The sequence below is a fragment of the Microcaecilia unicolor genome, chromosome 1 (assembly GCF_901765095.1).
Source record: "Microcaecilia unicolor chromosome 1, aMicUni1.1, whole genome shotgun sequence".
NCBI classification, from domain to species: Eukaryota; Metazoa; Chordata; class Amphibia; order Gymnophiona; family Siphonopidae; genus Microcaecilia; species Microcaecilia unicolor.
The window spans coordinates 604,420,122-604,434,924 of NC_044031.1; the positions used below are offsets into that span (position 1 = coordinate 604,420,122).

At 43.2% G+C, this 14,803-nt stretch overlaps 1 protein-coding gene across 1 annotated transcript in view; it reads right to left on the reverse strand.

Annotated features, from left to right (window-relative positions):
- PTK2 (protein tyrosine kinase 2) overlaps window positions 1–14,423 on the reverse strand; it is a 714,868-nt gene extending 700,445 nt beyond the window's left edge. Inside the window, 2 exon segments of the mRNA XM_030219604.1 lie at window positions 7,895–8,121; window positions 13,760–14,423. Coding sequence (XP_030075464.1) covers window positions 7,895–8,121; window positions 13,760–13,913 — 381 coding nt within the window. The 5' untranslated portion in view covers window positions 13,914–14,423.
- Window positions 14,424–14,803: the final 380 nt, after the last annotated feature.

Consider the following 14,803-nt stretch of genomic DNA (forward strand, 5'->3'; position numbering starts at 1 on the left):
AGTCTAAGGTTCTAGGGTCTTTGCCCGGGGGCGCCGAAGCATGCTCCGTAGAACTCTTAGCCTTCTTTAGGGCCAGATCCACAACTCCAGAGTCATGAGGCAACTGACTGCGCATCAGCTCTGGGTCCCCATGGATCCGGTACTGGGACTCAATCTTCTTGGGAATGTGGGGATTACTTAGTGGCTTGGTCCAGTTCGCAAGCAATGTCTTTTTTAGGACATGGTGCAAGGGAACAGTGGACGCTTCCTTAGGTGGAGAAGGATAGTCCAGGAGCTCAAACATTTCAGCCCTGGGCTCGTCCTCCACAACCACCGGGAAGGGGATGGCCGTAGACATCTCCCGGACAAAGGAAGCAAAAGACAGACTCTCGGGAGGAGAAAGCTGTCTCTCAGGGGAGGGAGTGGGATCAGAAGGAAGACCCTCAGACTCCTCGTCAGAGAAATATCTGGGGTCCTCCTCTTCCTCCCAGGAGGCCTCACCCTCGGTGTCAGACACAAGTTCACGAACCTGCGTATGCAACCTCGCCCTACTCGACTCGGTGGAACCCCGTCCACGGTGGGGGCGTCGAGAGGTAGACTCCCTCGCCCGCATCGGCGAAGTTCCCTCCGCCGACGTAGTCGGGGAGCCTTCCTGGGAGGTGGCCGCTGTCGGCACCGCACGCGGTACCGACGTCGGGGACCTCAACCCGGGCGATGGGCCAGCCGGCGCCACGCTCGACGGTACCGGAGGCGCAAGCACCGCCGGTACCAGAGGGGTAGGGCGCAACAGCTCTCCCAGAATCTCTGGGAGAACGGCCCGGAGGCTCTCGTTTAGAGCGGCTGCAGAGAAAGGCTGAGAGGTCGATGCAGGCGTCGACGTCAGAACCTGTTCCGGGCGAGGAGGCTGTTCCGGGCTGTCCAGAGTGGAGCGCATCGACACCTCCTGAACAGAGGGTGAGCGGTCCTCTCGGTGCCGATGCCTGCTGGGTGCCGAATCCCTCGGCGACCCAGAGCTCTCGGTGCCGACATGGGGAGGAGACCGGTGTCGATGCTTCTTCGACTTCTTCCGAAGCATGTCACCGGAGCTCCCCGGCACCGACGAGGAGGACGTAGAATCCATCCGTCGCTTCCTCGGGGCCGAGACCGAAGAGGGTCGATCCCGGGGGGGCTGTACCGCAGGAGCCCTCAGGGTAGGAGGAGACCCACCCGAAGGCTCACCGCCACCAGCAGGGGAATGGACAGCCCTCACCTGCACTCCTGACGATGCACCTCCGTCCGACGACATCAGCAGATGAATTCTCGGTACCACCGACGTCGATGCAGTCGCCCGATGCCTCGGCGCCGATGCAGAGGTTCGATGCCTCGATGCAGTCGATGAAGCGGCAGCCAAGGAAGATGGTCCGGACGCTGACGACGTCGATGCACTCGATGCCTCCGGTGCCGATGCCGACGAAGAGCCCGAGAACAAAACGTTCCACTGGGCTAATCTCGCTACCTGAGTCCGCCTTTGTAACAGGGAACACAGACTGCAGTTCTGAGGGCGGTGCTGGGCCCCTAGACACTGAAGACACGCAGAGTGCCTATCAGTGAGCGAGATTACCCGGGCGCACTGGGTGCACTTCTTGAAGCCGCTGGAAGGCTTCGATGTCATGGGCGGAAAAATCACGCCGGCGAAATCAAAAGCCGAAATGGCGAAAATTGAAGCACCAAAATTTAGAGGGAGAAAAATCTCGACCGAGGCCAAAAGAGGCCTACCCCGACAACGAAAGAAAACTTACGGGGCAAAAACTGAGAAATACGGGAAGGGCAGAAAACCCAAAAGGGTCTTCCGGAACACTACCGGAGCGCTTCCCGAACTTTTTCAAGGAAAAACAGCAAAAAACACGTCGAAAAGGACGCGCGAGGTCGACTCTCTGGGGCACGAACGGCGTAACACGACCGTACCGAGCGCGGACGAAAGAAGACTGGCCGGCTCGAGCCGGTTTCGGGCGGGAAGACGCATGGGCGCGCGAGGACTAGCAAAGGCCTTTGCTAGTAAACTTTCCGATGGAGGGGGCTGCCGAGGACGTCAACCCATCAGTGAGAACAAGCAGCCTGCTTGTCCTCGGAGAAAGTAATAAATAGGAATTATTTCAGTCAGGTAATTCTATTCTCTTCCTTAGGGAGAGTGAAACAAGATAAGGAGATCAATTAAACAGTAAACAGAAAAAAAAGAGTGGTATCAACCTGATTATCCCCAGATATTACTCATCTAATTCATTATTCCACCCTGATCATCTGGTTGGCTTCTTCAAGGCCAATACAGTGTATAGTCAAATCATTTCACTGAAAACATACTTATTGTCCAATATTAGTTAGAAATAATACATCTGATTACATTCTCTTTTAAAAAACAGAAGTTATTTAACAATACATAAGTCTCTAATTCAAATCCCACTGATTAAAGTAATCCCAGTCTTCACAGGCTTCACTCCATTTAAAGTAATAATTGAAGAAATATTTCTGAGGAAAACTTTCGGAGTCATACCCGGAACTCTGGGAAAAACAATAATCTCGTTATCATCTATAATAATATTCATTTTATTATTCAAAGTTTCTGGTCTATTATCATTTTCAAAATCATAACCACTTCTTGCTCGTGTAGAATCATTTGTTATATCAATTTTTCACTCTCAAAGGGTTCAGTTAAATTGTCCATGTAACTCTCTAATAAAATTATATCTGAAACAAAATTATTTACTGCCACCGTTAGGTCCCAAGGCGCCTTCCAGATGGTATTCAATGTAACCTCAACGGGAGCCAAAAACTCCAAGTTGATTTCTCTTAGGTGTTTAGGAGTGGTTCCGCCGATTCGGGTTCTGCTGTAAACGTCCTCCGTTTCAGCATATGCCTGTAACTCAATCCTCCACTCCTTTGGACATGGTGGTTGAATAATTCGGGAGCGATGGAGTTGTTTTTTCCAGGTCCGAGAGCGCCGCTGCTAATCAAAGGACTCGCCAACCCTTTCATCTGTGGGCAGTTCATCGTGCAGCGGTCCCGCACTTGCTGCTCAGGGGACAAAACGCTGGCCATCAGCGGCTGACAGCTGGTTGTCCCCTTCCTCTCAGTTAAGGTAACTGCAATTGCAGAGAGGAAATTTACGTAAAGAATACGAAACTTCAGAGGGCAGCTGGGCCATTGGGCATACGAACTTCAGGTCGCCATCTTACCACTCTCCCAGTTTGGAACACTCTTTGTCTGGTTTCTCCTCAGAAGCCTGTCTGATATGGGTAACCCTTCAGCATAGCCCTCTGAGTCATTGAAAAACAGAAGCCCCTCCACCACTACAAGGTGGTGTCCCTTCGGAGGGGCACCAAAGTTTTTAGCAATGTGGCCAGACCAAAAAGGGAAAGCCTTGAACTGGTAGTGCTGCCCCAGCACCCAGAAGTAAAGAAATCTCTTGTACTGTTCCGATGGCAATGTGAAAGCACACTTCAGAAAGTTCTAAGGACATGACTAGGCCTCGTAAAATAGTACGGAAACACTGCTGCTAGTTCTAACTACTTATGTCAAACACAACCTATGCAAAGGCAACCAAGTAATTCTTCTCAATTTGATGTATCGGCAGCGTTCAATGCAGTATATCACACATTCCTACTCGAACGCCTGGATCAAACTATGTTCAAACTATGTCATCCTTTGCCTCAATTCCCCTGGGTTTTAATGAACTACTACCATACGCAGATGACATCCTGCTTCTCTTACCAGTGACAGCATCAAACAAAGGCCTAACTCAGTCGGTATAGAATGGCATGACTGCTGCCAGCACCTGGGCCCTGACCAATAAACTGAAATTGAATGTGCAAAAAACCAAGGTCCTATAGTTCTGAAATCAGAGAGTTGAGCTCCCATCATCAATTTACATAAGTATTGCCATATTGGGACAGACCAAAGGCCAATCAAGCCCAGCATCCTGTTTCCAACAGCAGCCAATCCAGGTCACATTTTCCCCAAGTCCATTTAATAATGGTCTATGGACTTTTCCTTTAGGAAGCCGTCCAAACCTTTTCGAAACTCTGCTAAGCTAACTGCCTTTACCACATTCTCTGGCAACAAAATCCAGAGTTTAATAACACGTTGAGTGAAGAAAAATTTTTCAAATTCGTTTTAAATTTACTACTTTGTAGCGTAATCACATGTCCCCTAGTCCTAGTATTTTTGGAAAGCATAAACAGACGCTTCACATCTACCCGTTAAACTCCACTCATTATTTTATAGACCTATATCAGACCTCAGCCGCCTTTTCTCCAAGCTAAAGAGCCCTAGCCGCTTTAGCCTTTCCTCATAGGGAAGTCATCCCATCCCCTCTATCATTTTCGTCGCCCTTCTCTGCACCTTTTCTAATTCCACTATATCTTTTTTGAGATGCAGCAACCAGAATTGAACACAATATTCAAGGTGTGGTTGCACCATGGAGCAATACAAAGGAATTATAAAATCCTCATTTTTGTTTTCCATTCATTTCCTAATAATACCTAACATTCTATTTGCTTTCTTAGTCGCAGCAGCACACTGAGCAGAAGTTTTCAACGTATCATCAACGACGACACCTAGATCCCTTTCTTGGTCAGTGACTCCTAACATGGAACCTTGCATGACATAGCTATAATTCGGGTTCCTCTTTCCCTCATGCATCACTTCGCACTTGCTCACATTAAACGTCATCTGCCATTTGGTTAATTTATCTTCTTGTCGCCATTGCTGCTGAACAAAGCAGCAGCAGCTTGGATGACAGTGGGAAGGAGGGAGGGAGGGAGGGAGAGAAGCAGCTGTAGCAGCTTGGGTAACAGTAAGCGAGTGGGAGGCAGCAGCTTGGTGTCAGCTGGAGGCAGGTGGGGGAAGTCACAAATCAGGACTCCCAATTTTATTCTGAATCGAATCAATTCATCCAAAACAAATTGACAAAATCAATTCAGATCATAAATTGGACAGCACCACTGGCCACCAATAAAACAAAAGACCCACTGAAACCCCAAGAACCCCGGACCAGGTAATAAAATATACCTGAACCCACTGGTTACAGTAACATCAGGAAATTCTTTTTCATGAAGAAGGTTGTCTACCCTTCCAAGGAAGGTGGAGACAGCAAAAATGGTTACAGAATTCAAAAAGGTGTGGGATGAACCCAGAGGATCCCTAATTAGAAAATGGACAGTATAAAATCAAAATCTTAACATGTGCTGATGTGTCATGTGCTCAGATGGCGACTCCAGCTGTGAAGAACTAAGGACAGTGCCAGGCGGACTTCTACAGTCTATGTTCCCTATATGGCAAGGCAGATTAGGATGGGCTGGAGAGGGTTTCAACATCAACATCAGTAGATGGAACATAAGGACAGTGTAGAGCAGATTTCTACAGTATGTCCCAAAAGCGACAAGGCGGTGGCAGTAGCTAGAAGATTGCTAGGCTGTATAGAGAGAGGAGTGACCAGCAGAAGAAAGGAGGTTTTAATGCCCCTGTATAAGACGTTGGTGAGGCCCCACCTGGAGTATTGTGTTCAGTTTTGGAGGCCGCATCTTGCGAAGGATGTTAAAAAAATGGAAGCGGTGCAAAGAAAAGCTACGAGAATGGTATGGGATTTACGTTCCAAGAAGTATGAGGAGAGGCTTGCTGACCTGAACATGTACACCCTGGAGGAAAGGAGGAACAGGGGTGATATGATACAGACGTTCAAATATTTGAAAGGTATTAATCCGCAAACGAATCTTTTCCGGAGATGGGAAGGCGGTAGAACGAGAGGACATGAAATGAGATTGAAGGGGGGCAGACTCAGAAAAGATGTCAGGAAGTATTTCTTCACAGAGAGGGTGGTGGACGCTTGGAATGCCCTCCCGCGGGAGGTGGTGGAGATGAAAACTGTAACGGAGTTCAAACATGCATGGGATATGCATAGAGGAATACTGTGCAGAAGGAATGGATCCTCAGTAGCTTAGCTGAAATTGGGTGGCGGAGCAGTTGGGGGGAAGAGGGGGAGGTGGTTGGGAGGCGAGGATAGGGGAGGGCAGACTTATACGGTCTGTACCAGAGCCGCTGATGGGAGGCGGGACTGGTGGTTGGGCTGGGCAGACTTGTATGGTCTGTGCCCTGAAGGGGACAGGTACAAATTCAAGGTAAGGTATACACTTATAGGTTTCTCGTTGGGCAGACTGGATGGACCGTGCAGGTCTTTTTCTGCCGTCATCTACTATGTTACTATGTTACTATGTTACTAAGTGGCAAAGAAACCAGAATCAAGTATTTTTATACCACATTCACTGTTGGTTTAATCATGAATTAATAATGAATGTAACTGCTGGGCAGACTGGATGGACCCTTCAGGTCTTTATCTACTATCTTCTATTATGTTATCATGTTCCTGTCAAAAACTCTCCTCAGAGAAACCGATTTCCTTACATCCCATGACAGAACTGCAAGCTAAACTACAGTGCAGCTCCTCGGTGCTGTCAGGCAGAGGTAAAACAACACAGTGTCCCTGTCACAAAAGAGGGCAAAAAGAGCATGCTGTGGAGAAAACACCCCAGACGCACTCCACCTCCAGCAACAAAGATAATGGGACTGAAGAATAATCCACCTGAGCTGAAATCCAAACAAACCTTGTGTCTCCATTGCCAACAGCAAGAATAAAACTTGACAGCCAACAGCACAGCTTTCTGAGCATTGTCTGAATGTAAGATTTTAAAAGGGCCAGCACAGCCACACAACACTCGCAAAGTGAGAAAAAAAGTACAAGGAGGGAAGGGGGAAAAGTAGGTACAAAGACAGGAGACCTTACCCTATCAATGGGGCCCCTGGGAACTATCACTAGTCCCCCAGCACTCTCAGGATATCCTTAGGTAAATCGGAGCTATGGAGGGCAAAGTCACCCCTGGCTTAACCAGGAAAGGGTCCATATCCTAATGCCAAGGAGCACTGAACAGAAACTTAGCCTTAAAGTTGAGACCCCCAGGAAAGAGCAAAAAAAAAAGGTACAAAATAATCTTGTGTTATACCAGTTCAGCCTGCACCATCTGCTGGAGGCACAGAAAATACTCAACTGTTCCAGTCTACACCACTCCTTATAGTGGTGATGTCACCAGAACGTTCAAGATTTTTCTCTACCTCCCATACCTATTTGTCTGGACTGATCTAACAGGATAACAATGCAACTTAATTGAACTTACACAGGAGTAGCTATGAACAGCTTTAATGCATGATCAGAATTTAGTCTAGTAGTTAAGTTCTGCAGATTTGTCGTCTCTGTGCTGTTGGATATTGCTCCCAATTTCTGTAGCTGATTTCTCCCCAGCTATCTAGATTTCTCTTTGTAGGTAAGCAACTTTGCTATCTACTTGCTATTCTTTTCCCAGAAGACCTCTTTCTAAATGCAACTAAAAATACATAAGTATTGCCATACTGGGACCAACCGAAGGTCCATCAAGCCCAGGATCCTGTTTCCAACAGTGACCAATTCAGGTTACAAGTAACTAACACAGTTATTTTTAGCCAAGCTGTGTATGGGGGGTGGGGGGAGAGGGAGCAAGGTGACTATTTTCAGACAGCCAAATTGTGCATGTAAAATCACTACTTACCTTGGCTTGGAAATTTCTTTGGCCACTATCGCACATTCTACTTGAATTTACTTTGCTATTTTACATTTTTAATACATTTATTCATATTTCACCCAATATTTTCTGCCATAAGCAGCATTTTAACATACAAATCAAACCCTAAATTATATCAAATGACTAGAGTGAAGATTTCAACAAGAAAAATGATAAACTTATTAACACACTATGAACTGTTCAGTTAAATGTAGTATACTGTTGTGTTGTCTACCATTAAACTTTGTCTACCATCTATCACCTGTAATATATAAATATACTGAAAGCCAACTTACCCGGACATCAGTAGCATCTCCATGTCGTATAATACTAGCCCAAGTTGTTGGCTCACTGTTATTTTCAAAAAAATGAAAGACTTTCAATACACGTTCCATAGCGCCTGGAGAGCGTTCCATGCCAGTACTAAGACGCGTTTTTGCACTAGAGGCTGGTGTATGGTTTAAGTTTGGATCAAGGTAAGCAGTGGCCATATTTCTTCTAGATGCTAGGTGTCTATCATGTTCTGCAAAAAAAAAAAAAAAAAAAAAAAACATTAATTTGTAAAGCATCTAAACCTAATCATTTCATAAAGGCATAATTCTCTAAGCAATAAATCATACAAAACAAAAAAAATATTACAAGAGTTATTCTTCCAAGAACCAATACATTTATATTTAAGGTTTTGCCTTAAATAGCTATAAAACATGACATACTTTTAGTATTTTGTATTGTTTTTCAAATCAAAGACCTGCAAACAGTAGCTTCAAGCCTAGTGGTCTCAGGCAATGTGACTAAGCTATATTATGATTTTTTTTTTCCTGAGTTTAAAATTGGGCATTATTGTACTCCACTGAGGTCTTTTCTCCACAGCATCCTATATGATTATATTTCATTAATTGCACACAGATTAGGTTTTTCCCTTTCTTTATTATTTTTCCCCCCTCTACCTTTAATTCTGTTCAACTTTACTATGTTAGCCATTTTCCAAGAGATCTACTGGTCTAACCTGGGCCTATTACTGAACGAAGGCAACTAAGTACAGATTCCACAATTTAAAAGGTTATTGGTATTTTTTTTTTAAAGATAAGGCAGAAATATGTAACGGTAGTAATTCATTGTAAATATGATGAGTATTTTATGAATGGAATGCTTCAAACTTTTACTAGACATGCAGTCATGTAATGCACAATAAATAGTATTGAGTACGGATGTGCACTCATTTTCAAAACATGGAAAACATCCAACAGCATGACCCACATCTTTAAAATCTGAGTGCTGGCGCAGCTGCAAATCTAATTTGAAGATTGCCAAACATACATTTTATCTTCTCCATGAAGATGCCAGTTGTTGGCAAAGCATAGTGCTGTAACAGAGGATCAAGGGTTATGAGCATGTCAAGTATCAAATTGAACATTAAGGAAAGTTTTTTTTTTCTTCAAGATGCACTAAAATTTATTCATATCTGTTAACTTCTTTTCATTGAGTTCTGCTAGACCAGTTTAGACCAATGAGCTGAGTTCCCTACCAACACATGGTGGTAAATAAAAAGAATACATATTTTTGCTTTCTTTATTAATAGTCCATCAAGTACAAGCAACAGTCAAAGTAAAGTAAAGCAGTAACCAAATATTCTCAAAAAGCTATAGGAAAACAGATCAACTACGGATTGACATCACAACTCATTTTTTTTTCCTCTAATGTGGGACTACCACTCCCCTCCCCATTATAATAGATGCTTATGTCAACTGCTGAGCAAGATGTAAATAGGAATAACAGAGAAACTACAGTTTGAAATACCTATATGCGAATGCCAGAAGCCAAAGAACTAAGATAGGAGAGTTAGAATATAATGCAGTAAATAAATATTAGGTGTAAAAGGCATCTCTGAGACCTGGTGGAAGGAGGATAACCAGTGGAACACTGTCATACTAGGATACAAATTATATTGTAGTGACAGGGTGGATTGAATTGATGGTGGAGTAGCATTGTATACTGAGGACACGGAATCAAACAGATTGAAAATTCTGCAGGACACAAAACACATCTTGGAATCCTTATGGCTTGAAATTCCATGTGTAAAAAGTAAAAGGATAGTGATAGGAGTGTCTATTTACTCTTTCCAAAAATACTAGGACTAGGGGGCATTCGATGAAGCTACAAAGTAGTACATTTAAAACAAATCGGAGAAAATATTTCTTCACTCAACGTGTAATTAAACTCTGGAATTCATTGCCAGAGAATGTGGTAAAGGCGGTTAGCTTAGCGGGGTTTTAAAAAAAAAAGTTTGGGCAGCTTCCTAAAGGAAAAGTCCATAGACCATTATTAAAATGGATTTGGGGAAACTCCACTGCTTATTTCTGGAATAAGCAGCATAAAATATTTTGTACTTTTTTGGGATCTTTCCAGGTATTTGTGCCCTGGATTGGCCACTGTTGGAAACAGGATGCTGGGCTTGATGGACCTTTGGTCTGTCCCAGTATGGCAATACTTATGTACTACCGCCCACCTGGCCAGAATGAACAGGTGTATAAATGTTATCAGAAATTAGGCAGGCTAACAAACTGGGGAATATAATAATGAGTTGATTTCAATTACTCCAATATTGACTGTGTAAATGTAACATCAGGGCATAATAGGGAGCAACTGGTATAGGAGCCAACAAGAGGAGAAAAAAAAATGATATAAAGCTTTGTAACAGAGCGGACACTCCAGAGGGAGTGGAAAACATGAAGAAGGATCTGGAAAAAGTTTGAAGAATGGTCTAATGTTTGGCAATTAAAATTCAATGCAAAGTGCAGAGTGATGCCCAAGGAGTAGAAATCCAAGGGAGCCGAATGTATTAGGCTGTGAGAGACTGATATGCACAAACAGGGAGAGGGGATCTTGGGGTGATAGTATCTGAGGATCTGAAGGCAATGAAACAGTGTGACAAGGTAGTGGTTGTAGCCAGAAGGATGCTAGGCCATACAGAGAGAGGCATAACCAGTAGAAGGAAGGAGGTGTTGATGCCCCTGTACAAGTTGTTAGTGAAGCTCCACAACAGACATTTAAATACTTGAAAGATATTACTAAAAAAAACAATATTTTACAGAGAAGGGAAAAGGAAAGGGGAACAGGAAATGGGACTTGATATACCACCTTTCTGAGGTTTTTGCAACTACATTCAAAGCAGTTTACATATATTCAGGTACTTATTTTGTACCAGGGGCAATGGGAGGGTTAAGTGACTTACCAAGAGTCACAAGGAGCTGCAGTGGGAATTGAACTCAGTTCCCCAGGATCAAGGTCCACTGCACTAACCCCTAGGCTACTCCTCCACTCTATGGTAAAACTAGAGGACATGAATTGAGTTTGCGGGGTGGTAGACAGAGGTAATGTCAGAAAATTATTTTTTCAAGGAGAGGGAAGTTGATGTCTGGAGCAGGTAGTAGAGAAAAAAAAACTGTGACAGAATTCAAAAAGGCATGGGATGAACATAGAAGATCTCTAATTAGAAAATGAATGGTATGTTAAGTGGTGTTTAGATGGCAACGCTGGCTATAAAAACTAAGGCCGGTGCTGAGCTAGCTTGTACGCTCTATGTCCCTCATATAGCAATCCAAGTTAGGATGGGCTGGAGAGGGCTTCGACTGCGTCCAGTAATTTAGAATGTCAGGACAATGCCAGGCAGACACTTATGGTCTGTGTCCCACAAATGACATGACAGATTCGGATAGGCTGGAGTGGGCTTTGATGGCAACTCCAGTAGTTGGAACACAAGGACAGAGCCGGGTGGATTTCTATGGTCTATGTCCCAGAAACACCAGGGATCCTTAAAGAATTGTGAACAAACAGCACATATCTCTTAAACATCTTCAAAAAAAAATGGAGGAACAAGCCTCAAGAAGCCAACATAGGCTTAAAAAAGCTCAAGGCTTAAAAGCCCAAAAGGATTTTTTGCTTCGTCACAGGCAAAAAAAACTTCCATAAAGTACACTTGCTTCTATGTACTAATGGTCTTCATAATTACAGCATACTATTTAGCAGAAAAACACTTGTACTTGCATTCAAGTCGGACTCTCCCTCAATATAGACCAGGACCATACTGAGGGAGAATCAGACTTGGATTTTTCTGCTAAATAGTTTGCAATAATTATGAAGACAGTTAGTACATGGAAACAAGTGTACTTTATGGAGGTTTTTTTGCCTCTGATGAAGCAAAAAAAAGTATCTTGGGAAATCTTGAGCTTTTTTAAGCCTATATTGGCTTCTTGAGGCTTTTTCCTGCATTTTTTTTAAAGATTTAAGAGAGATATGCTGTTGGTTCATGATTCTTTGAGGATCCCTTACTTTGATTTTTTGTTCACTGCAATTGTGGAACCCTTATCCCATGTTTAGCTTTACAAATATATAATCTCATATTCATTGTTGATTTTTATCTTGACTTGATAATGATGTAACTGTTGGGCAGACTGGATGGACTGTTCAGGTCTTTATCTGCCATCACTTACTATGTTACTCTGTAGTCCTTAGTGGAGAACATGATCTGGTGCAGGAGGTAATGGTGCTGGGGCCGCTTGATAACGGTGGTCATATGATCAAATTTGATATCAGCTCTGGAGTACACACAGGAAATCCAATACGTTAGCATTTAACTTTCAGAAAGAAGACTATGATAAAATGAGAAGAATGGATACCGCTCAAAAATACCATCCTGGAAGCCCAGGCCAGTTATATTCCATGTATTAAAAAAGGAGGAAGAATGACCAAACGACTGCCGGCATGGTTAAAAAGTGAGGTGAAGGAAGCTATTAGAGCTAAAAGAAAATCCTTCAGAAAATGGGAGGTTTGACTGAAAATAATAGGAAACAACATAAGGAATGGCAAGTCAAATGCAAAGCTCTGATAAAGAAGGCAAAGAGGGACTTTGAAAAAAAAATAAAAAAAAGATTACATTGAAGGCAAAAACACAATAGTAAAAACTTTAGGTATATTAAAAGCAAGAAGCTGGCAAAAGATTCAGTTGATGGCCAAACGGTAAACAGGGCACTCAGGGAAAACAAAGCCGTAGCAGAGAGATTAAATGAGTTCCTTGCTTCGATCTTCACCAAGGAAGATTTGGGAGAGGTACCGGTGCCAATTCAAAGCTGATGAGTCAGAGAAACTGAATCAAATCTCTGTAAACCTGGAAGCTGTAATGTAGCAATTTGACAAACTGAAGAGTAGCAAATCGCCTGGACAGGATAGTATTTATCCCAGAGTACTGATAGAATTGAAAAATGAACTTGCAGAACTATTCTTAATAATATGTTACTTATCTTTAAAATCAAGCATGGTACTGGAAGATTGGAGGATGGCAACACCAATTTTTTTTAAAAGATTCCAGAGGTGATCAAGGCAATTATAGACCGGTGAGTTTAATTACACATTGAGTGAAGAAATATTTTCTCCAATTTGTTTTACATTTACTACTTTGTAGCTTCATTGCATGCCCCCTAGACCTAGTATTTTTGGAAAGAGTAAACAAGCGATTTACATCTACCTGTTCCACTCCACTCATTTTATAGACCTCTATCATATATTTCCTCAGCCATCTTTTCTCCAAGCTGAAGAGCCCTAGCCGCTTCAGCCTTTCTTCACAGGGAAGTCATCTCATCCCCTTTATCATTTTCGCCACCCTACTCTGAACCTTTTCTAATTCCACTAGAGGTCTATAAAATAATGAGTGGAGTGGAACAGGTAAACATGAATCTCTTATTTACTCTTTCCAAAAATACAAGGGCTAGGGGGAACACAATGAAGCTACAAAGTAGTAAATTTAAAATGAATCTGAGAAAATATTTCTTCACTCAAGGTGTAATTAAAATCTAGAATTCATTGCCAGCGAATGTAGTAAAAGCAGTTAGCGGGATTTAAAAAAAGGTTCGGATAGTTTCCTAAAAGAAAAGTCCATAAGTCATTATTAAAATGGACTTGGGGAAAATGCACTGCTTATTTCCAGGATAAGCAGCATACAATATATTGTACTGTTTTAGGATCTTACCAGGTACTTGTAACCGATTGGCCACTGTTGGAAATAGGATGCTAGGCTTGATGGACCTTTAGTCTGTCCCAGTGTAGCAACACTTATATACTTATGACAGATGACAAGAATAACACAGCAGTCTCAATGACTGACATACCTGGTACCACTGCATTTCCGAAGAGAAGCTGAACTTGTAGAGCAGCAGCCCCAGCCGAGAGTGGATCCTGTATCAGAGAGATGTTCGTCCCAGGGTTGGTCTCTGGAAGACCCCACCGGAGACTGTGATGCAGAGCAGCCGTGACCGGCAGCATAGCGTGCCAAGGAACACCACTGAGACGACCACTCCTAAAGAAGATACTACATCCGGGTGTGCAGGAACCCCATAGGCAAGATAACCTCCAAGTAGTGATAGAATTGCAGAAAACCAATTGAGTTCACAGGATCAGAAAGTAACTACTTGACCCCCATAGATGAGAAAAAAATGACAGGGCACAATTGTAGTCCACATGACCCCACATACAACGAAATTAAGAAAATGAGAAAAACTGACATCTTAATCCAACGTGAGGAACTCCACCAAAAGCTAAAAGCACTCCATCCCTTGAAGATTTCAAGTGTTAAGGAAGCAACAAGGAATCTTGCATCCTTCAGAAAAAAAGGTGTTCAAAACGGCAATGTGAGGAAATCCAGCAGAATGTCGAGCACATCATAGTGGAAGGTTTCAAGAATTCAGAAAAAAAGGGATCATGCATCCTTCAAAAACAAATGGTCAAAATGGCAATAAAACTCCTCTGTCCGATAGAAAGAACCAAAGGCTTCTCCGGCTGCGTCATCTTGGTCTACAGGCTTTCACCAAGGATGGCTTATAAAGGTTAGGGAAAAGTAGTAAGAGTACAGCCACGAACAGAACATTAACCACCTCAGGAGACTTAAGGTATTCACCACCGCACTGTGCAGAGCTGACTGAGAAATCTCTTGGATAAAGATGACAGTGGCCCCAGAGGAAAAACCACCAGAAGGCAGCGGTCTTTCCCAAATTGTAAAAGAAGTCTGTTCTCAACTGGAGTATGAGATCCTGAAAAGAGGACAAACAAGCAAGGTGTTAAAAAAAAAAAATAGATGAGTCTAGATAGACTACCATCTGCCAACGGCTATATTTACATGGTAAGGTACTGCTTGCTGATAGAACACCCACGGAGAT